At 42.3% G+C, this 23954-nt stretch overlaps 1 protein-coding gene across 3 annotated transcripts; it reads left to right on the forward strand.

The window, feature by feature from the left end:
• Positions 1-4065: 4065 nt before the first annotated feature.
• On the forward strand, positions 4066-23666 carry LOC121568852. 3 transcript variants are annotated; one of them, XM_041879307.1, is made up of 14 exons: positions 4066-4262; positions 4568-4692; positions 4996-5130; positions 5220-5259; positions 8024-8101; positions 8247-8294; positions 20173-20257; positions 20374-20490; positions 20646-20717; positions 20814-20909; positions 21051-21158; positions 22317-22409; positions 22658-22747; positions 22869-23666. In XM_041879307.1, the coding sequence occupies exons 1-14, from the start codon at positions 4214-4216 to the stop codon at positions 22972-22974; spliced, it is 1242 nt and encodes a 413-aa protein (XP_041735241.1). In that variant the 5' UTR covers positions 4066-4213; the 3' UTR covers positions 22975-23666. The 3 variants fall into 3 exon arrangements, with proteins under 3 accessions (XP_041735241.1, XP_041735240.1, XP_041735242.1); XM_041879306.2 differs by having other exon boundaries at positions 4981-5130; positions 22869-23665; XM_041879308.2 differs by having other exon boundaries at positions 4981-5130; positions 20425-20490; positions 22869-23664.
• The last annotated feature ends 288 nt before the right edge of the window (positions 23667-23954 follow it).

The following is a 23954-nucleotide window of genomic DNA, read 5'->3' on the forward strand; positions in this document are numbered from 1 at the left end:
GATATAATATTTGCCTAAAACATTATAATTTCAAACCTTGCTTACATTTGTATATGATCACACATATCTCTATATTATGCGTGGGAATACTTTGGAACAGATTTCCAAAATTAAAATCACTTGGAGCATTTGCTGGTGTTTTTACAGTATTTTATGCCCCCCCTTAGCTAACATGCTAAGTAGTTGCAAAGTTGCTAATTAGCGAAAATGCTAAAGTATCCCGTGATGAGATTCGAACACGCAACCTTTGGGTTGTTAGACGTTCGCTTTATACGCCCACCCATCCAAAACCAAACCATGGATTGCTGTCTGAGCTTGTCCATATGTAACCGGTGTGAATTGGCTAGCTAGTTAGCGGTGCGCGCTAGTAGCATTTCAATCGGTGACGTCACTCGCTCTGAGACCTTGAAGTAGTTGTTTCCCTTGCACTGCAAGGGCCGCGGCTTTTGTGGAGCGACGGGTAACGGTGCTTCGAGGGTGACTGTTGTCGATGTGTGCAGAGGGTCCCTGGTTCAAGCCCAGGTAGGGGTGAGGAGAGGGACGGAAGCAACACTGTTACACATAGACTGCTTACAGGGTAAAGAAAGCAAATGACATTTTGTAATTTGGGTGAACTATCCCTTTAACTGGAGTGTGGAACTCTTACGTTACAGTATACACCTCTGACACAATTTCCTAAAGAGTATTTCATGTAGGGCATACCACTTTGCTTCATAATCATAACCCACTGAGGAACACACAGGTTGAATCAACATTGTTTCCACATAATTTCAATGAAATTACGTTAAACCAACGTGGAATAGACATTGATTTGACATCTGTGCCCAGTCGGAAGGCATTATGCTACCCGCTTATAATGACATTTATTAGCAGCCATTAGAGCCTATGTCATGCATTATAATGCATATTGCATAGATTATAAGGTGTTATAAATACACTTATAATGCATTATGAAAAGGGTATTAATAGGATGTGTTACCCGCAGTTCTTGTGGAAGGAACTGTACCCCACGTCCCCACCTACTAGTGAAATTGTGCAAAATACCAGACCTTTAGACAGTAATTGTGTAGCTATGTTGATATTTGTGTTCACCGTTTCATTAGAATGTTTATCACATGTTTATCACATTGAGAGTATCTGTCAGGTCAAATGACTTAGGCAAATTACATACCCACATACTTTGAGACCTTATAACCTTAGTGTCAGAAAAGGTTCATTTTCTTCATATTTTGATGATGGTTATTTTATTTACTTGTAATGTATTTGATATGTCATGTCTGTGGGTTGGTCCCATACTTTTATGAATGGCTTTTGCCTGATGCATTTTATGGTTAGTTAACTTACACATGTATTTAGTTTTATTTCCTTATTACATTTTCATTACCAATTTATGGTACTATGCATTTTGACTGTTGGATTGACAGTCTGCTCATACATTGCTTATAATCAACCAATACAAGTGAGCGAGTTACTTAAGACTATTGTTTAATGAACGACTCAGGTCTGATGTATACAATTGTCCCTCATACTCTCTTGTATTATTTGTAACAAACTTTATGCATGTATTTGTATGAAGGAACCTCCAAATTATTGTCATTGTAATATATACTTTTGAAATTGCAAATTTCGGAAGGCTATTCTGCAGAGGTCACACCTTGTTTTATTTAATATATTAACATTTTAGTCATTTAGCAGTTGCTCTTATCCAGAGCGACTTACAGAAGCAATTCAAGTGTAGTGCCTTGCTCAAGGGTACTTCAACAGATTTTTCACCTAGACTTTTGGGTTGATAGATCGGTAGATGATGCCTCTCCCTCAGTAGTTTGCCTGAATGTCCAAATGTTCTATTGTCATTAACATTGATGACATTTGACAAAGAAGATAACTATGTTTGATCTATACAGATGGATTCCACTCACATTGAAAGGTTATACTCTAGTGTTCACCCACAGTATGTACTGAACAAAAAAATAAATGCAACTTGTAAAGTGTTGGTCCAGTGTTTCATGAGCTGAAATAAAAGAACCCAGAAAAGCATATTTCTGAAAAATGTTGTGCACAAATTTGTTTACATCCCTGTTAGTGATAATGTCTCCTTTGCCAAGATAATCTATCCACCTGACAGTTGTGGCATATCAAGAAGCTGATTAAACAGCATGATCATTGCACAGGTGTACCTTGTGCTGGGGACAATAAAAGGCCACTCTACAATGTGCAGTTTTGTCACTCAACACAATGCTACAAATGTCTCAAGTTTTGAGGGAGCGTGCAATTGGCATGCTGACTGCAGGAATGTCCACTAGAGCTGTTTCCAGATAATTGAATGTTCATTTCTCTACCCATAAGCCACCTCCAATGTCGTTTTTAGAGAATTTGGCAGTACATCCATCCGGCCTCACAACCGCAGACCACGTGTATGGCGTCATGTGGGCGAGCGGTTTGCTGATGTCAATGTTGTGAACAGAGTGCCCCATGGTTGCGGTGGAGTTATGGTATGGGCAGGCATAAGCTACGGACAATGAACACAATTGTATTATATCGATGGCAATTTGAATGCACAGAGATACTGTGACGAGATCCTGAGGCCCATTGTCGTGCCATTCATCCGCCGCCATCACCTCATGTTTCAGCATAATAATGCACGGCCCCATGTCACAAGAATCGGTACACAAATCCTGGAAGCTGAAAATGTGCATACTCACCAGACATGTCACCCATTGAGCATGTTTGGAATGCCCTGGATCGACGTGTACGACAGCGTGTTCCAGTTCCCGCCAATATCCAGCAACTTCACACAGCCATTGAAGAGGAGTGGGACAACATTCCACAGGCCACAATCAACAGCCTAATCAACTCTATGTGAAGGAGATGTGTTGCGATGCATGAGGCAAATGGTGGTCACTCCAGATACTGACTGGTTTTCTGATCCACGCCCCTATCTTTTTTTAAAGGTATCTGTGAGCATCAGATGCATATCTGTATTTCCAGTCATGTGAAATCCATAGATTAGGGCCTAATGAATGTATTTCAATTGACTGATTCCCTTATATGAACTGTAACTCAATTAAATCTTTGAAATTGTTGCGTTTATATTTTTGTTCAGTATAAGAGACAGGGCTTTGGGGTGTGGGGTTATCCCACCCTGGACCTTCAGAATTCCATTGGGGCCACAGTGGCTTGTGGGTGTAGATGTGTAAATTGAACTAAGTTAGCAAATGGAGTGACATGATTATAACTACAACTTCCCACCAAGCATGTTTGATTACCTATTCAAATCAAAATGTCCTAGTGTTCATCTAACTCCACGTCTTTATAAATCACAACTTTGAACACTTTGAACAATGAGGCACAATAAAAGGTACAGCCCATATCAGTTGCCTATTGAGAAAGTTATACCAAAGACAGTACAGTATGAAGATATGCTACAATTGCTTCTTCAATAGAAATCCCATATCACACTTGAAGGTGATGTCATGGCAATGTTGGCCAGCTAAGCTCATGCGCAGAAACATGTCATCGGTTCTAACGGTCGTCTCGTGCCAATCTGTGCATGTGCAGGCCGCCAAATCAAAGGCACTAGTTGGAGTAATAACATGTTCAAATACTTAAGAAATTAGCTCAACTCTATGTTGTGCCTTTAGATTTCAAGAAAATTAACAACTAAGGAAGAATCTTTCACTTCTCTCATTGACTTCTCAAACCCGAATCCCCGGCCTGGTTTACTTAGTCTGCTTAGCAAGCTGTCACGTTCGTCAGGGAGAGACCAAGGCGCAGCGTTGAATGCGAACATTATGTTTATTAGAATGATCACACGATCAAAATAACAGACGAAAACGTGATGTCTCTGGTTACATAAACAAACCAAATAAGAACAAGAAACCACAAACACAAAGTGAAAGACAGACAGTTAAATATGGCTCCCAATCAGAGACAACCAGCTGACACTCGTTGCCTCTGATTGGGAGTCACTCAGGCCAACATAGAAATACCAACATAGAATTACACACCCTGGCTCAACATAACAGTGTCCCCAGAGCCAGGGCGTGACACAAGCGTTCCCGCGATGTTGCGTCTCTGGGTTTAGAAACTGTAGTTATACAGTAACTTATAACTCCTCCTGTTTTCTAACAGGAACATACTGAAGCAGGAACAAGAAAAGTGAAACCTTTTTTACTGAACCAGCAAGCAAGAAGGCAGCTCTAAACAGACTAAAATGTATCTATTCAGCCTGTTGTTTGGCTTTTTGGTGCTCCCGTATCAAGGTAAAGACTAAGTTGTAACACAGTATTTGCACTTTAACATTGCTACATTGCTATAAAACGACCTGAAGGCAGAAAGTTATCTTACTGTATTGTGTCACCTGGGCGAGGTCGGCTAGCAACCTGTTAGCCTCATACACAACCTGTTTGTACCTGTGATTTGTTTAACTGTATCAGGATCTCAAACATTGGTAACTGCGGTCTCTCTCTATTTCATTTTGCTTGTGCTTGTGTTTAAGGAAGTTTGTTAGTAACGTTAAAGTAAAGCTGCATCGAAAGTTGCACTAAAGGAATGTCTTCTTCCATAGCTTGCTTAGCATGCTCTCCCATCAAGAAAATGTACAGGTTCTGTGAAGATTTGAAGACGGGAGATGAATATGTGTACCAATATGAAACTCCGGCTGGATCTGAAATTGAGGTGTACTCCAACAATGTTAGTGGAGATCTTATGTTTTTATGCAGGATTTGTACTACAGACTTCATCCTGATTCTCCACCCTTCCCCCAAAGTGCGCACTTGCACACTTCCCGACATGGATTTCACAATGTTGGAAAGTCCCTCCAGCTAATGGAGTGTGCAAGTGTACACTTTGGAAAAAAGGGTGTAGAATCAGCACACAGACTGTATATGTTGGTATTTTTTCCCAGATAATAAGTACTATGTTGTATTACAAATCAGGGCTCTTTGATTCAATACCTGAATTCAATTATTTATTTTCTAGGGTGCTTTCCCACAGACTTCAATAGCCTACCGTGGATTGAACAAGCCTTTTGAGGCTAATGTTTCTGATAAAGTGATAGGAGTGAACAACAGTGCTATCATCCTCTCTGAATGCCTGAATCTGACATTCAAATTCTTTCATGTTCCCCAGGTGAGTCCTGTTATTATTTCACACAATTGATAATTTGATTGTTGAATATGATTTTATAGATACTAACTGCCACCATGTCTTCTCTTAAGGGCATGTTTGAGGAGTGCCATTTGCATTACATTGTTGCAGGTAAAGAATGATTTTCCTGTTTTCTTTCATTTTAAACTGCTTGCAGTAGCCTAGGTATCTTATAAGAGCCCATACAGACACCCACATTATTATATTAGTTTGTCTGTCCAGAGGAGGAATTAGGTTGTGACACCTCCACGTTTTAATTTGACTGGTGGCAGGTAAACTAGCAGTTAACAGCGCTGGAGCAGTAACCAAAAGGACTCTGGGTCAAATCCCGAGCCGACTATGAAAAACATATTTTGATGTGCCCTTGAGCAAGGCACTTAACCCTAATTGCTCTGGATAAGAGCGTCTGCTGAAATGTAAAAAATGTAGACTGACAATTCAACTGACATTTTAATTTGCAATCTGACTAACACCACGGATGAATACTTTAATATCAGCAAACTAATATAAAAAAACTATATATATATATTTGTCACATGCGCCGAATACAACAGGTGAAATGCAACCTTACTGTGAAATGCTTACTTACAAGCCCTTAACCAGCAATGCAGTTAAGAAAATATTTACTAAATAAACTACAGTTAGAAAACGTAACACAATAAAATAACAATAACGAGGCTATATACAGGGGGTACCGGTACTAAGTCAATGTGCGGGGGTACAGGTTAGTCGAGGTAAATTGTACATGTAGGTAGGGGTAAAGTGACTATGCATAGATAATAAACAGTCAGTAGCAGCAGTGTAAAAACAAAGGGGGGTAGATTAATTGTTCAGCAGTCTTATGGCTTGGGGGTAGAAGCTGTAAATGAGCCTTTTGGACCTAGACTTGGCGCTCCGGTACCGCTTGCCGTGCAGTAGCATAGAGAACAGTCTATGACGGGTGACTGGAGTCTTTGACCATTTTTTGGGCCTTCCTCTGACACCACCTAGTATAGAGGTCCTGGATGGCGAGAAACTTGGCCCCAGTGATGTACTGGGCCGTACGCACTACCCTCTGTAGCGCCTTACGGTCAGATGCCGAGCAGTTGCCATACCAGGCGGTGATGCAACCGGTCAGGATGGTTTCGATGGTGCAGCTGTATAACTTTTTGAGGATCTGAGGACCCATGACAAATCTTTTCATTCTCCTGAGGGGGAATAGGCATTGTCGTGCCCTCTTCACAACTGTCTTGGTGTGTTTGGACCATGATAGTTCGTTGGTGATGTGGACACCAAGGAACTTGAAGCTCTCGATCCGCTCCACTACAGCCCTGTCAATGTGAATGGGGGTGTGTTCGGACCTCCTTTTCCTGTAGTCCATGATCAGCTCTTTTGTCTTGCTCACGTTGAGGGAGAGGTTGTTATCCTGGCACCACACGGCCAGGTCTCTGACCTCCTCCCTATAGGCTGTCTCATCGTTGTCGGTGATCAGGCCTACCACCATTGTGTCATCAGCAAACTTAATGATGGTGTTGGAGTCGTGGTTAGCCACACAGTCATGGGTGAACAGGGAGTACAGGAGGGGACTAAGCACGCACCCCTGAGGGACTCCTGTGTTGAGGATCAGCGTGGCAGATGTGTTGTTGCCTACCCTTACCACCTGGTGGTGGCCCGTAAGGAAGTCCAGGATCCAGTTACAGTCCCCGGGACTTTAGCTTAATGATGAACTTTGTGGGCACTATGTTGTTGAACGCTGAGCTGTAATAATGAACAGCATTCTCATAGGTATTCCTTTTGTCCAGGTGGGAAAGGGCAGTGTGGAGTGCAAATGAGATTGCGTCATCTGTGGATCTGTTGGGGCGTTATGCGAATTGGAGTGGGTCTAGGGTTTCTGGGATGATGGTGTTGATGTGAGCCATGACCAGCCTTTCAAAGCACTTCATGGCTACCAACGTGAGTGCTACGGGGAGATAGACATTTAGGCAGGTTACCTTCGCATTCTTGGGCACAGGGACTATGGTGGTCTGCTTGAAACATGTAGTTATTACAGACTTGGACAGGGAGAAGTTGAAAATGTCAGTGAAGACACTTGTCAGTTGGTCCGCGCATGCTCTGAGTACACGTCCTGGTAATCCCTCTGGACCCGCGGGCCTTGTGAATGTTGACCTGTTTAAAGGTCTTGCTCACATCGGCTACGGAGAGCGTGATCACACAGTCGTCCGGAACAGCTGGTGCTCTCATGCATACTTCAGTGTTGCTTGCCTCGAAGCGAGCATATAAAGCATTTAGCCTGTCTGGTAGGCTCGCGTCACTGGGCAGCTCGCTGCTGGGATTCCCTTTGTAGTCCATTAAAGTTTGCAAGCCGTGCCACATTCGACGAGCATCAGAGCCAGTGTAGTAGGATTCAATCTTTGTCTTGTATTGACGCTTTGCCTGTTTGATGGTTCGTCTGAGGGCATAGCGGGATTTCATATAAGCGTCTGGATTAGTGTCCCGCTCCTTGAAAGCGGCGGCTCTAGCCTTTGGCTCGGTGCGGATGTTGCCTGTAATCCATGGCTTCTGGTTGGGATATTTACGTACGGTCACTGTGGGGACGACGTCGTCAATGCACTTATTGATGAAGCCAGTGACTGAGGTGGTATGCTCCTCAATGCCATTGGATAAATCCTGGAACATATTCCAGTCCTTGCTAGCAAAACAGTCCTGTAGCGTAGCATCCGCGTCATCTGACCACTTCCGTATTGAGCGAGTCACTGGTACTTCCTGCTTTAGTTTTTGCTTGTAAGCAGGAATCAGAAGGATTGAATTATGGTCAGATTTGCCAAATGGAGGGCGAGGGAGAGCATTGTACGTAAGATCAGACAAAATCACTTCTTTGTCTGATCTTTGTCTGTAGAGAGGGGGCATGAGGCTGTGACAACTCCACCTATCAATCCGACTGACAATCCGACTGACACCTCCGCTGACACATCAGGTAAGTACTCTTAACTAATATAAAGACAGCTCATTACTGTCTACTGCATCTCCATCAGTCCCAATGGTTAACACATGATTCTGTGTCACTGCTTTGATAAAGAAAGTATTCAATTGAAATGACTTTACTCTCTGATTATACTCAGGAAATGGAGACAAAGCCAAAGCCACTAGCAACACAAAGGAAATCACTAGTGAGTGTTTCCATATTGTTTCTTTTTTTTGACATTCTTCTTTGTCTTCGTCTTCTTCTTTTAAACAAATACTATTTTAGTGTTTTATTGAAACCGATAGACATGAATAAAGGAGATACTGATAGAATGGAGGTGTGAAGAAGAGTAGTGGGACCGGGATTCGAAGCAGAATAAATGATTTGGTCCTTTAGAACCTGCTTTATGTCAAATATTAAGTGCTATTCTCCTTATTCTGGAACGTCACAATGATCGCGGCAAGTTAGTTGCAATTGTGTTTCTATTTCCGGCAACATTCGCGCGACGCTGGCGCATGCAAAAGTGGTACTTTTAGTTGAGAGCTTGACAGTTGTACACTGACAGAACCGCATAAAATCCTAAAATCGATCAACATGACAAGCATTATATGTTCAGTACGAGGCTGTCACAATAAATGGATGAAGAGGAGGCAGTTTTTACAACAGCAATGTTTTGAACACCAACCTCTACGTCGATCTGAATGTACCTGTGGAGCCCCATATGACCTGCATCCACCTCCTAAAGACGCAGAGTCTTTGCGGCTCTAGCCAAAACATCGCTTTGTGTGCTCCTACCACTTATCTGACAAGAAGCCTACAGTGGAGCATCCTTACTCAGAAAAATGGCTTGGCTACGATGCTCCACTCATGAAGAAGCGTCGGGTGTTGGTCAGGCAGTCATCAGTGACAGGTAAGCCAAACGCTTGAGCAGTTTGCCTGCTCTCATTTTGTGTCTCCCTTTCGCTCTTGTATCTAAGCACAGTCTCCTAATAGCACAATTTATTTCCTCTACAACTCAATAAAACATTCCCATTGTAAATATACATATTTATTATTATTATTAAATCTTATTAGGAGTGTCCATGCAGTATGGTGTTTTATTGTACAGTTTTGTTATTAATTGTCCATGGACTTGTTTAACAAGCCATACTGATTTTTTAACAGATGACACAACAGGCTCAAGTGTTCACCAAATTGAAAATGGGGATTGGCCAACACAGATAGATGGAATGGATATACCTTCAGAGAAGAATGCCCAAACCCAATGGGAAGACCCATGTAAAGCCCACTACCTGTGAGGCAGGGACACAGTGTCCAGCAGCACCTCTCTACAAAACCCTGCTGAGGAACGAAGCACTCTGTCGACTGCATACAGGCTTGTCTCTTGCTGCCTTTTCTACCCTGGTGGAACATCTTCTACTCCTCTACAAAGGCAGCTTTCAGTTAGACCTGACAGACCAACTCCTGATGACACCGATGAAGCTGAAGCTCAACTTGCTGCAGCAGTACTTAGCAGAAAGGTTTGGTGTTTCCCAGAGTATTGTCAGTTGAGTGATTAGTTATTGGATTGACATGATGGAAGAGAATCTGAGGGAGTACATTCCATGGCTGCCAAGGGAGACCATCCGTGCTACAATGCCACAATGTTTTAAGGACACTACGAGGAACAACCTGCATTATTGACTGCTCAGAAACTGCTTTACAGAAGTGCAAGAATCTAGATTCAAGGGGGGAGTCATTCAGCCATTACTACGCCCAGAACACTATCAAGTACCTGGTGGCCATTGCACCTTGTGGTCTAGCGATGTTCATCTCCTCAGCATATGGAGGTAGATGTAGCGACAAATTGGATTCTGGGTTCCTGGAGTACCTCTGTCCAGGTGATGAGGTCATGGCTGACCGGGGCTTCACAATCCGTGATCTGCTACACGAGAGGATGATCAAATTAACAATTCCAGCCTTCACAAAAAGAGGTGCAAAGCTGTCAGAGGAGGACACCACATGTACAAGACGGATAGCTAACGTGAGAGTTCATGTGGAACGCGTAATTCAAAGGCTCAAACGGTTTAGAATCAAACGGTTTAGAATCAACCTCTCATCTAAAATGGACAAAATACTTTGAATCTGTGCTGCCATGTGTAACCTGCGTGGGGATATCATTCATGAAGATGCTGAATGAACTGACCAGTCAAATGCCATTCACAGGGTCGATTTCCCAATATGAATTAAAATTGTGTCAAAAGTTACGTTAAATAAATTCATTCTATAACAACTCGACATGATTATTTGTTTTACATACTCATTAATATTAATAAAAAACTAAGCCATAAAAACAATTTCCACAATACTGTGACTGTTGATGCATATTCACAAATAATTGTTAACATAACCAATAAATCATGACATTCTCAATTCAGCTTTCATCCAACAAAACGTTTGGTCTAACTGCTATGTTAAGCCTGACTATTTTATCATTCTGTGTCTAGATAAAGCAGTATTGTGCACTTTCATCTATAAAAGGAACGAAGAAAATAGGCTATAAACATAAATTACATGACCAAGTAATGCGGAGATTGATCATAGATATAATCTGAGAACTCTATCATAACGTTAGCCTATGGATTATAGTAACTGTCACCAAAACACATGTAGGCTGCATGTATGCTGTAATCGCTTATGCTAAGTAATGTTAGACATAGAAATGCAAGTGACTTTGCTTATTAGCCTACCTTCCACAAAATTGAGGCTGCATGACTTTCCAAGGCCAGCGATGCAAGCGCATCCAGACGTCTCTACTGATCCGTTGTTGGATACAAGTACCCAAGCAGAGTGGTAAGAGCTTCTTGATCGTCTGGGCTGAACATCGGCCTTTTCCCTCCTCCTGGTGAAGAATAACTTGGCCCACCTTACCACTGTGGAGGTACTGATAGGCCTCTGTACACTTGTAATTTTTCATGTCATCCACCCAATTATTAATCATGGACTGATGCGGTACGGTGATACCATCCGACCTCCGAAGAGCCATTTGTGTGTGTTCCCAAATGTGAGCCATGTTTTGTTTTTGTTTATTTGTTAAGATGTGTTAATGATGCGCGTTTTTTAATTATTAGCTAGCCACAGCTCTGAGGTAATTCGCTAGCATTGATGGAAGTTGTGAAACGGAAACACAAACACAATCGCGTTCGAATGGAACTGGGTCAAGTAGGCGGGGCTACATAAGGCTACATGTGACTCTGACAACAGAAAGCTGTTTGATTCCAACATTGGGACTGTTTTCTTCAAGAAATGAAGTCAGGATTCGGAGTGATAGGTGATTTAAATTTTACTCTAAACCCAATTATGGACAAATACGATAAGACAAACACACCCCTAACTAAATCAGCAAGAGTTTTGAACACTCTGGGTTCAGAATGTGAACTACTTGATGTCTGGCATGAGATCAAGCCATTTTTTTAATGGGGGGTGGGGGAAGAAGGATAACTTTATACTATTCCAGGTATTCCTTAAAGAGGTAGGGTTTCAAGTGTCTCCGGAAGGTGCTCAGTGACTCCGCTGTCCTGGCGTCATGGGGGAGCTTGTTCCACCATTGGGGTGCCAGAGCAGCGAATAGCTTTGACTGGGCTGAGCGGGAACTGTGCTTCCGTAGAGGTAGGGGAGCTAGCAGGCCAGAGGTGGATGAACGTAGTGCCCTCGTTTGGGTGTAGGGTCTGATCAGAGCCTGAAGGTAAGGAGGTGCCGTTCCCCTCACAGCTCCGTAGGCAAGCACCATGTTCTTATAGTAGATGCGAGCCTCAACTGGAAGCCAGTGGAGTGTGCGGAGGAGCGGGGTGACATGAGAGAACTAGGGAAGGTTGAACACCAGACGGGCTGCAGCGTTCTGGATACGTTGTAGGGGTTTAATGGCACAGGCAGGGAGCCCAGCCAACAGCGAGTTGCAGTAATCCAGACGCGAGATGACAAGTGCCTGGATTAGGACCTGTGCCGCTTTCTGTGTAAGGTAGGGTCGTACTCTGCGAATGTTGTAGAGCATGAACCTGCAGGATCGGCTTACCGCTTTGATGTTAGCGGAGAACGACAGGGTGTTGTCCAGGGTCACGCCAAGGTTCTTTGCACTCTGGGAGGAGGACACAATGGAGTTGTCAACCGTGATGGCGAGATCATGGAGCAGGCAGTCCTTCCCCGGGAGGAAGAGCAGCTCTGTCTTGCCGAGGTTCAGCTTGAGGTGGTGATCCGACATCCACACTGATATGTCTGCCAGACATGCAGAGATGCGATTCGCCACCTGGTTTTCAGAAGGGGGAAAGGAGAAAATTAATTGTGTGTCGTCTGCGTAGCAATGATAGGAGAGACCATGTGAGGATATGACAGAGCCAAGTGACTTGGTGTATAGAGACAATAGGAGAGGGCCTAGAACTAAGCCCTGGGGGACACCAGTGGTGAGAGCACGTGGTGGGGAGACAGATTCTCGCCACGCCACCTGGTAGGAGCGACCTGTCAGGTAGGACGCAATCCAAGAGTGAGCAGCCCCGGAGATGCCCAACTCGGAGAGGGTGGAGAGGAGGATCTGATGGTTCACAGTATCAAAGGCAGCGGATAGGTCTAGAAGGATAAGAGCAGAGGAGAGAGAGTTAGCTTTAGCAGTGCGGAGAGCATCCGTGACACAGAGAAGAGCAGTCTCAGTTGAATGACCAGTCTTGAAACCTGACTGGTTTGGATCAAGAAGGTCTTTCTGAGAGAGATAGCAGGAGAGTTGGCTAGAGACGGCAGTAGAAGAACAGCATCTAGTAAAGATGAGGTCAAGCGTATTGCCTGCCTTGTGAGTAGGGGGGGATGGTGAGAAGGTGAGGTCAAAAGAGGAAAGGAGTGGAAAGAAGGAGGCAGAGAGAAATTAGTCAAAGGCAGACGTAGGGAGGTTGAAGTCACCCAGAATTGTGAGGGGTGAGCCATCCTCAGGAAAGGAACTTGTCAAGCTCATTGATGAACTCTCCAAGGGAACATGGAGGGCGATAAATTACAAGGATGTTAAGCTTGAATGGGCTAGTGACAGTGACAGCATGGAATTCAAATGAGGAGATAGACAGATGGGACAGGGGAAAAAGAGAGAATGTCCACTTGGGAGAGATGAGGATTCCTGTGCCACCGCCGCGCTGACCAGATGCTCTCGGGGTATGCGAGAACACATGGTCATACGAGGAAAGAGCAGTAGGAGTAGCAGTGTTTTCTGTGGTAATCCATGTTTCCGTCAGCGCCAAGAAGTCGAGGGACTGGAGGGTAGCATAGGCTGAGATAAACTCTGCCTTGTTGGCCGCAGAACGGCAGTTCCAGAGGCTGCTGGAGACCTGGAACTCCACGTGGGTCGTGCGTGCAGGGACCACCAGATTAGAGTGGCAGCAGCCACGCGGTGTGAAGCGTTTGTATGGTCTGTGCAGAGAGGAGTGAACAGGGATAGACAGACACATAGTTGACAGGCTACAGAAAAAGGCTACAATAATGCAAAGGAGATCGGAATGAAATGAACTAAACATCTGGGAAAGCGAGAGAGCGGGGCCTCCCTCACTTACGTTTCACTGAAACGCTCAAATATAACTCTCGCAACTTCCACTTTAGAAATGATAATTGTTAAAACTACAGCAGTTCAATGTTTTCTAGGAATAGACTCTAACTTAGTTTATTCAGCTAGCTAACTTGGTACAGTATTCTTCCGTGAAAACCGTCCAGGGCACCGAATCCTATGACGCCATAGCCAACTAGCATGCCAGCCACCAATAACACGGTTTAGCACCAATACTCGGTTACAACAAACCACCAGTGTGTTAACACGCCAAACAGATCATTCGTGTCCGTGTCTAACGTTGTGTAAAGTTTTGGGTTAGTTTTGACAGTTTGAGTGAGTATATCGTCAACTTATTCAGCCAGTTAGTTAGCTAGAATAGTTAGCATACTAGCTAGCCATTGCTCTCTGCCAACGAACCAACCCCTCCTCCCACGGCACGAAACACACAGGGAGAGCCAAGCTAACGTGAACTAGGCACCCATGTCCCGAATTCCCTTGAACGACTCTAGTTACCAGTATGTAAAAACAAAACAAAAATAAATGTAGGTTATAACTTACCCTTAGTAGCTACTGTTAGCCAGTTAAGTGCAAAGCTAGCCACTGAATCGATTCAGCCAGTTCGCGTCTGTCCCAACGGAGAGAAAGCGTCTCCAAATATTACAGCTAGGTCGTTCCAGCTATTGTTTAGTTAGCTATCCAGGTAGCAACAAGCTAGCTACATTTCTAGTACAGTAGCTACTAACTACCTAACGTTAATGCTTCAGATATTGAGGTTAGAAAAACTGCTGAATGGTAGGTAGCTAGCTGGCATAATTACAGGTACTCTTAAGCGTGAAATAACATTGGAAACAACTATCCACAGTTGCTAATAGTTACCAGTAGCTACCCACTAGCTAGCTAGCTTTATTGGTCCAGGTAGTGGGTTAGCTAGCCTCGTGCTTCACCGGGCTCAGCCGAATACAATACTTACCTACAATAATTACCTACAATAACCTACAATAACTACCTAGATAAACTACCTACAATACCTAACTACAATACCTACCTACAATCTAAATACATGGTTTAAGCTTTACTCGACACCATATAAGAAGCCAAGCTTACCTCCCGCTAGAGAAACACAGCTAGCTTCACCATCCCCACAACTCATATTCCAGAATAGACTACTTATTTTTTCCCAAAAGCTATCTGCTGTAAACAGCTGCTCTATTGGTACGTTTGACTTATCCGATCATTCCAAAATATATTTATCTGTGAACCTGAGTAGCTTTGTTCCTCTATCCAGAAATTAGAAACTTAATACACCTCTAATGGCAGATGAAAATTTCAGAGCAACAATGTGTTGTGGGATTATGAATTACATACAAGATAATAGTGACCCTACATTAGATGCTTCCACTGTATGGGAGGCGGCAAAAGCCACTCTAAGAGGTAAAAAAAAAATGCATAATTTAAGAAAAAGAACAGTGAGAAGTTCTGTGACATTAAGAAAGATGCGAACAATTGCACAAAAGGTTTTCTACTGAGAATTGGAGGCAGCTAAATAATGAGCTAATCTACATCTTGAACAAACTCACCATATAAATTATAACATGTTCCATGTTAGACAAAAAAACATATGAATATGATAACCAAGTACAGTGAGGGAAAAAAGTATTTGATCCCCTGCTGATTTTGTACTTTACCCCACTGACAAAGACATGATCAGTCTATAATTTTAATGGTAGGTTTATTTGAACAGAGAGAGACAGAATAACAACAACTTCATCCAGAAAAACGCATGTCAAAAATGTTCTAAATTGATTTGCATTTTAATGAGGGAAATAAGTATTTGACCCCTCTGCAAAACATGACTTAGTACTTGGTGGCAAAACCCTTGTTGGCAATCACAGAGGTCAGACGTTTCTTGTAGTTGGCCACCAGGTTTGCACACATCTCAGGAGGGATTTTGTCCCACTCCTCCTTGCAGATCTTCTGCAAGTCATTAAGGTTTCGAGGCTGACGTTTGACAACTCGAACCTTCAGCTCCCTCCACAGATTTTCTATGGGATTAAGGTCTGGAGACTGGCTAGGCCACTCCAGGACCTTAATGTGCTTCTTCTTGAGCCACTCCTTTGTTGCCTTGGCCGTGTGTTTTGGGTCATTGTCATGCTGGAATACCCATCCACGACCCATTTTCAATGCCCTGGCTGAGGGAAGGAGGTTCTCACCCAAGATTTGACGGTACATGGCCCCGTCCATCATCCCTTTGATGCGGTGAAGTTTTCCTGTCCCCTTAGCAGAAAAACACCCCCAAAGCATAATGTTTCCACCTGACATGGTGGGGATGGTGTTCTTGGGGTCATAGGCAGCATTCCTCCTCCTCCAAACACGGCGAGTTGAGTTGATGCCAAAGAGCTCCATTTTGGTCTCATCTGACCACAACACTTTCACCCAGTTCTCCTCTGAATCATTCAGATGTTCATTGGCAAACTTCAGACGGGGATGTATATGTGCTTTCTTGAGCAGGGGGACCTTGCGGGCGCTGCAGGATTTCAGTCCTTCACGGTGTAGTGTGTTACCAATTGTTTTCTTGGTGACTATGGTCCCAGCTGCCTTGAGATCATTGACAAGGTCCTCCCGTGTAGTTCTGGGCTGATTCCTCACCGTTCTCATGATCATTGCAACTCCACGAGGTGAGATCTTGCATGGCGCCCCAGGCCGAGGGAGATTGACAGGTCTTTTGTGTTTCTTCCATTTGCGAATAATCGCACCAACTGTTGTCACCTTCTCACCAAGCTGCTTGGCGATGGTCTTGTAGCCCATTCCAGCCTTGTGTAGGTCTACAATCTTGTCCCTGTCATCCTTGGAGAGCTCTTTGGCTTGGCCATGGTGGAGAGTTTGGAATCTGATTGATTGCTTCTGTGGACAGGTGTCTTTTATACAGGTAACAAGCTGAGATTAGGAGCACTTCCTTTAAGAGTGTGCTCCTAATCTCAGCTCGTTATCTGTATAAAAGACACCTGGGAGCCAGAACTCCTTCTGATTGAGAGGGGGTCAAATACTTATTTCCCTCATTAAAATGCAAATCAATTTATAACATTTTTGACGTGTTTTTCTGGATTTTTTTGTTGTTATTCTGTCTCTCACTGTTCAAATAAACCTACCATTAAAATTATAGACTGATAATTTCTTTGTCAGTGGGCAAACGTACAAAATCAGCAGGGGATTAAATACTTTTTTCCCTCACTCAACTGCTTGCCTATCATTTAAAAAGGAGCAACCAGAACGCACGTTACACTCCCCTCTTTAGCAAAATTAAAGACCTCATCCGTTGTTCCACTCTCCCATAACAATGATTGGAGGATAAACATAATTAAGGTGAACATTCTTTCCAGACTTTGGGCAGACAGGACTCCCTATGGGTTCAGATTTAATATCAATCTAGCCATCCTTTACCTCTGAATCAGTTTCATCATATTTGTGATAACAGTAAGTACACATTAATGGCATGGGTAGACTGTAGAAAGCACTTGGGTATTTCAAACACGTTTTTTTTTACCTGCTCCTATTTCTTGTTGCCCAATGTGTTCTTAAAGGTCGGCCTTCATAATTGGTGCTCGCTGGGTCGTAGGAAGTTCGCAGATGTGTTCCATAGTGGATTAAATACAATGAGGTCATTTATCGAAAATCCGTACTGAATATAACATCCCTGGTACAGATTTTTTTTAAGTGTCTTGAAATCAGAAATGTTGTCTTTATATTTATCAAATAATTAAAGCTGAGATCTCAGTTATCAGAAGTTGAATAATTAATAACCACATCTATATCTATCAAAGTAATACTTGCTAAGATGTATTGTACATTATCCAAACATTATGAATCCTCATTTGTTTCACTTCAAAGAATGTGGGAAAAATTAACTTAGGCACGGAATTTGATGAGGAGGTATGGCTTGAGATCTGTAATAAGATCCACTTCCCATTTACCAGTCCCAATATTAACGAGACTAACTACAAATGAATGTTCAAGTTTTATCTTACCCCTGTTAAATTAAATCGTATGTTCCCAGACACTTCACCAAATTACCTGAAATGTAAGACAGAGAAAGGAACTTTTTAAAATCTATTCTGGCATTGCAATAAGCTAATGGTTTTCTGGCACTCTATTCATAATAATAATAATAATATGCCATTTAGCAGACGCTTTTATCCAAAGCGACTTACAGTCATGTGTGCATACATTTTTTTTGTGTATGGGTGGTCCCGGGGATCGAACCCACTACCTTGGCGTTACAAGCGCCGTGCTCTACCAGCTGAGCTACAGAGGACCATACATCCACTCAGATCATTTAGATATGGCATTGGTACAATCCAGTGGTGGTTGGTGCCGTTTATGATGAGGGAGGACGATCCATTCACCCAGGTCAATGTAACATCGATAGTTTTAGGCTCCTACTCAAATTTTCCCTATACCCTTCATGAGGTTGCTACAACCTAGCCTATGAATGAAAGTGTACAATGTAGGTGCACAGGTCGAGAGACATTTTTGTAATTAAGGTGGCAGACAGTGACACATTCAATACCACCTTGCACACTCTTGCCTGCATCTAGCTGATCTAGGGTGTAATCATTAGTCCAACAGTAGCAAATCAGAGTTTCTATTGGACAAATTCAGGTATGTTTATGCCAGTTTAGTTACGTTTGCTTCCGTTTAGTTAGCTAACAGTACACTTTAACTTGAAATGAAAACGACTTTCTGACAAAATTAGAAAGGTGTAATATCTGAAAATGTAGCTAGCTAGACTCTCTTACCCGTGTATATGGATGGACGCTTCACCCTCTCTGTCACGAATGCCATGGTTGCTCTTAGTTTGAAGATTTTTTACAACAGCCTTCTGTGTGTTCTCTTCTCGACTCCGTCTGCATATTTGCAATCAAATGCCAGAATTTTCTCCATCTCCTTAGCTATCATACTCTAATTCCACTGATTTCAACTAGGTCCTCCAGAAAGTGGAGAGCAACACGTATGCAGTTCTACTACGAGATATAAAAAAAAAAAAAAAAAAAAAAGGCGTGTTAGAAAGGATTACCTACACATACTGACCAGCTCATATTATAGACAGTAGAGTGCTACATGGCAGACCAATCCGAACTCATCGCTCGGCATGTCCAGCCCACTCATTATCTCAGCCAATCATGGCAAGCGGGAAGGTTGCTGTCTTTTTCTGTGGCTAAACCCACTAGGCTCGTAATTTAACAATTTTATTCGTATTTACAGATGGCATACAAGTTTGTTATTAAGGCACATGAAAGTTCACATGTTCCAGAAGGCATTTCTGCCAAAAAAACGCATTTTGATAAATAAAACAAAGTTTACGTTGAAATGGCTCTCATGTGAAGTAGTGACACACAACATATGCCTAGTTTCCTGAAACTAGTCACATGTTATGCACTGCAGTGCTAGCTAGCTGTAGCTTTTGCTTTCAGTACTAAATTAATTATCTGATCCTTTGATTGGGTGGACAACATGTCAGTTAATGTTACAAGAGCTCTGATAGGTTGGAGGACGTCCTCCGGAAGTTGTCATAATTACTGTGTAAGTCTATGGAAGCGGATGAGAACCACTAGCCTCCTAGGTTTTGTATTGAAGTCAGTGTTCCCAGAGGAGGATGGAAACTAGCTGTCCTCTGGCTACACCATGCTGCTACCCTACAGAGTGCTGTTAAGGCGACTTTAGACCTTCATTGCAAAACAGTGTGTTTTAATTAATTATTTGGTGATGTGAATATATTTTGTATATTTTTGTCTAAAAGGGATAACTTGTGTTTCACTGTTTAATGTTTCACTGTTTTTATTTATATGGATGGTTCTCCCCTTCCTCCTCTGAGGAGCCTCCACTTGTACAATCCCCAAGCCTTTACCTCCTTTATCAAATGCTGAATACTGCACTTGATTCAGACAAGATAAGGTTGCTGATAACTATTTCTTACTTTGCAAATATATGTATTCTTGTGTGTTGGAAAAATTACAACCCACCCACATTTTTCAACTGTGGTTAAAACAAGTTGCAGACTTCTTGCCATTAGAAGAATTAACAATGGCCTTTAGAACTGCGGATTCCCATTCTTGAAAGTATTGTCCCCCCGATTGTCCTTTATTGAAAAAGCTCTTAAAAGAGTACTACTATTTCATATTTTATCTACATTTATTGTACTAGTTGTTTTGAAAAGCTCAGAAAATGTGTCTGCATTAACAACATTAACAGTATTATGACATTACAGTATATCTGCTGCTATCAATTGCTAAGTTGTAATACTAACTGTATTTAAAAACTTTATCGACTGATACAAATTGTCTGCTGCTATTTGATTTAGTTTGGTATGCAATGTATTTTGTGTATGTGATCCTTTTTTTTTCTTCTGTTTTTCTTTATAATTGTAAATAAAATAAAACAAATTGGTCTGCGTCAAGTTTTGTTTCCTTTATACTTCTATAGCACAGTTTAACACGATCTCAACAACTGACGTAGACAGCATTTTGTTTTTCAGCTGGTGTTAGCTTGGCTCTGCTGCTGGGCATTGCTGGTTTCTTAGTGTACAGATGTGGCTACATTCCTTGGAGAGACAAACAGCCGTGAGTACCTTCTATCACCTGTAGCAACAATAGTGCTCAGAGTGTACAGCCAGTCAGCTTAGCTGTCCAAGATGAATTCAGAGAGGATAAATGTATGTCTTATTTTTTTGTATTAGGGTCCAAGGACTGAACTTTGTTTTTCATTTGTTCATCACACATCACACCAGGCTTGCTCTTGCACAGCTAGTTCGGCTGGATCGGGACTACCTTAACACCAACAGGGAAAACCAGAGGTGAGTCAGACTCAGTCAACCTGAGGACATTTTTAGGAGTTACGTGGTTTAATATGCTGAAGTGTTTCACGATACATTACTAAATGTCAGTTATCAGGCCAGACATCAGCTTAGAGCAGCAAGAAGTAACACTTAATTTTTTGGACTTCTCTCAGGGACAACGGAGATCCTGATGATCCAGCTGCTGAGGATGCTGAGTCTCTCCGATCTGTGCTTGTCGTTGGCAGGTTAGACAGCCTATCTATTGAACATAATATTTATGCTCCAACTATACTTCATGTCTTCCTCAATCTCTAATTGCATTTGCCACTCTGAACCATCAGGGACCATGGGGATGGGGTGGAAGAGGAGAGGGACCCAACACACGGTCAGGAGACACATGTTGAGTCCTCTCTGCTGAATGGGCATCTTGTGAACAGGTAAACATTTCTCTGAGAGAGATCCTCATTACTTCATTTACCGATTGGATCTCACTATACTCAGTCAGAGCTGATCCCATGAGTCATTGCTCCCACAGATTTAATAGAAAGACCAGTGCATGTAAATAAATGTTTTATCAGTCAAGGCGAGGGGATCGTGCAGCCAATGGGCAGTGAGGGAACAGACACTGCATTCTCTCAGAAGAGACTTGCTGGATTTCCTCTGGTGAATGGAAACCATAAGGCCAGGTAAACTTTACCACATGATGAATGCCTTGATAGATCTTCATTGATGAATACCTTGATAGTCTGCATTTTAAAGTGGAAATTACCAACTTTAGAAGCCTTTTTATACCTTGAATACACTACAAGTTTGCATTTCCTGCTGTGCAGGAAAATTCTTAGCAACAAAAGAGTGATCAAATTCAAATCAAATCAAATCAAATCAAATCAAATTTTATTGGTCACATGCGCCGAATACAACAAGTGCAGACATTACAGTGAAATGCTTACTTACAGCCCTTAACCAACAGTGCGTTTATTTTAAACAAAAAAAGTAAGAATAAAACAACAACAAAAAAAAAAAGTGTTGAGAAAAACAAAGAGCAGAAGTAAAATAAAGTGACAGTAGGGAGGCTATATATACAGGGGGGTAACGGTGCAGAGTCAATGTGCGGGGGCACCGGCTAGTTGAGGTAGTTGAGGTAATATGTACATGTGGGTAGAGTTAAAGTGACTATGCATAAATACTTAACAGAGTAGCAGCAGCGTAAAAAGGATGGGGTGGGGGGGCAGTGCAAATAGTCCGGGTAGCCATGATTAGCTGTTCAGGAGTCTTATGGCTTGTGGGTAGAAGCTGTTGAGAAGTCTTTTGGACCTAGACTTGGCACTCCGGTACCGCTTGCCGTGCGGTAGCAGAGAGAACAGTCTATGACTAGGGTGGCTGGAGTCTTTGACAATTTTGAGGGCCTTCCTCTGACACCGCCTGGTATAGAGGTCTTGGATGGCAGGGAGCTTTGCCCCAGTGATGTACTGGGCCGTACGCACTACCCTCTGTAGTGCCTTGCGGTCAGAGGCCAAGCAGTTGCCATACCAGGCGGTGATGCAACCAGTCAGGATGCTCTCGATGGTGCAGCTGTAGAATTTTTTTGAGGATCTGAGGACCCATGCCAAATCTTTTTAGTCTCCTGAGGGGGAATAGGCTTTGTCGTGCCCTCTTCACGACTGTCTTGGTGTGCTTGGACCATGATAGTTCGTTGGTGATGTGGACACCAAGGAACTTGAAGCTCTCAACCTGTTCCACTACAGCCCCGTCGATGAGAATGGGGGCGTGCTCAATTAAGATCCTACATCTGTAATCTCACCATGGGTCATGTTAATAACCTTTTTCTTGTGGTGGATCAAAAGTGTTAACCCTGATGATCACCCTGGTATTGGCCAGACTGATGACGCACAACCTCTGGGTCAACCTCAGAGCAATGGACACGTGCCATATAGAAGGTGAGTGTTTATTTTTCAAACAATGTTCCATGTATAGCAGCACATACTACACATTTAGAGTTACATGGAATGGTTGAGTATGTGAGACCATGTTGCCTGATCCAGTATGTATTGATACATCTACTAATTAGATAATAACCTCAACAACCCTATCATCCCACGGTTCATGTTAGTCTCTGTCTCTATAGGGAACAGTGTTTTGGTGGATCATGAATGTGAATCTTGATGATGTCTTATTTCTCCAACAGGGTTAACGACGAGACTAAGGAACTGACTCCTAATGGACTGAGTCCAGGACCTCCTCAGATGAATGGAGGAGGACCTCTGCTGTCTGACAGGTGATATTATAACTATTGCTAAAGTAACACTGTTCTAAGCTTTTGCTCCACTGTATTTAATAATAACCATGTTTTTGCCATGTTTCCTGATCCTGCCTGTCTTACTGTGTTCTGTGTCTAGGGTTGGAGAACAGCCCTGTGGGTCAGCAGATGAAGAAAACTGCTCTGGTGAACAAGCAGGACCAGGTCTGGTCAACAATGGCGTGAAGCCAGTTGAAAATGTATAATATATATATATATATATTAGAACATATAACATGAAACTGTCTAAATATAATAAAATATAACATAATATACATAGTAATATAAAACAGTATAAGATAATATGACATTATATAATATCGTAACACTTACTTGAAGCTGCTTCTTGTATAGTGTTGTATATTCTTATGAATGCATTCTTAACAACATGAATGATGCATTAATGCATTCACAGGACATAACTGTATACTAAAATGTAAGTATAATACTGCACTGGTAAGCTGCTAGCTGTGGGGTTGCCCCCAGCTGTACTATTATTCAGAGTGCCCATGCTAAACTGTGGTTCAAATCCATTGCTTTTAGTTAGTTTAGTTGTTTCAGTAAACTAGCACTTCTTAGAGACAAAGTTATTCTGAAGTGTAAGTCAGGTTTTTATGTAACAATTGTTAATCCCTTTTTTTTGTGTGATATATTTGTTTGCTTTTATTTTATTTTATTGCTTTTTGATTGAATTAGTATTACTAATGCTTCAATGACCATTCATTATTTTACCCTCCCGTATAGAGGGATATTCTGTTAGTGACTAAAACATTTTCCATTATTTGTATCCAAAATATATGCAATTATAAAATATATATTCCTTCTCATACCGCATGCTGTATTTTCTTCAAATATAAATGGAGCAGAGAGACACCCTTTAGGAGCGGAAGACAATCTGCTGATCTCTAATATTCTACTTGATGAAGTATTGGCTTCAATGAGAAAGGGAATGCAGAGAGGTGTGAAAGAGAGGACACTACTCTGTAGCAAACACTAACAAAGAGAAGGAGAGACTACACTGTGATGAATAGACGGAGAGAGAGAGGGAAAAAATAAAGGAGAATCATAGCCTACTATCACTACCTTGACACATGCTGTATAATAGAGGAACACAGCTAAATCCAAACACTTGAGGGCAGTAAAGAACCAGGAAGAACCCAGTGACATCACCAGTGCTGGTTCAGTC

Source organism: Coregonus clupeaformis, chromosome 7 (genome assembly GCF_020615455.1).
Source record: "Coregonus clupeaformis isolate EN_2021a chromosome 7, ASM2061545v1, whole genome shotgun sequence".
Taxonomy (NCBI): domain Eukaryota; kingdom Metazoa; phylum Chordata; class Actinopteri; order Salmoniformes; family Salmonidae; genus Coregonus; species Coregonus clupeaformis.

What these genes read in the sequence shown, in the direction of transcription:
- LOC121568852 (XM_041879306.2), top strand. Translation starts at nt 4,214, where the DNA reads ATGTATCTATTCAGCCTGTTGTTTGGCTTTTTGGTGCTCCCGTATCAA. An exon ending in AATTCTTTCATGTTCCCCAG is followed by an intron (nt 5,131 to 5,219) that starts GTGAGTCCTGTT and finishes TCTTCTCTTAAG; the next exon opens with GGCATGTTTGAGGAGTGCCA. An exon ending in GGACACGTGCCATATAGAAG is followed by an intron (nt 22,410 to 22,657) that starts GTGAGTGTTTAT and finishes TTTCTCCAACAG; the next exon opens with GGTTAACGACGAGACTAAGG.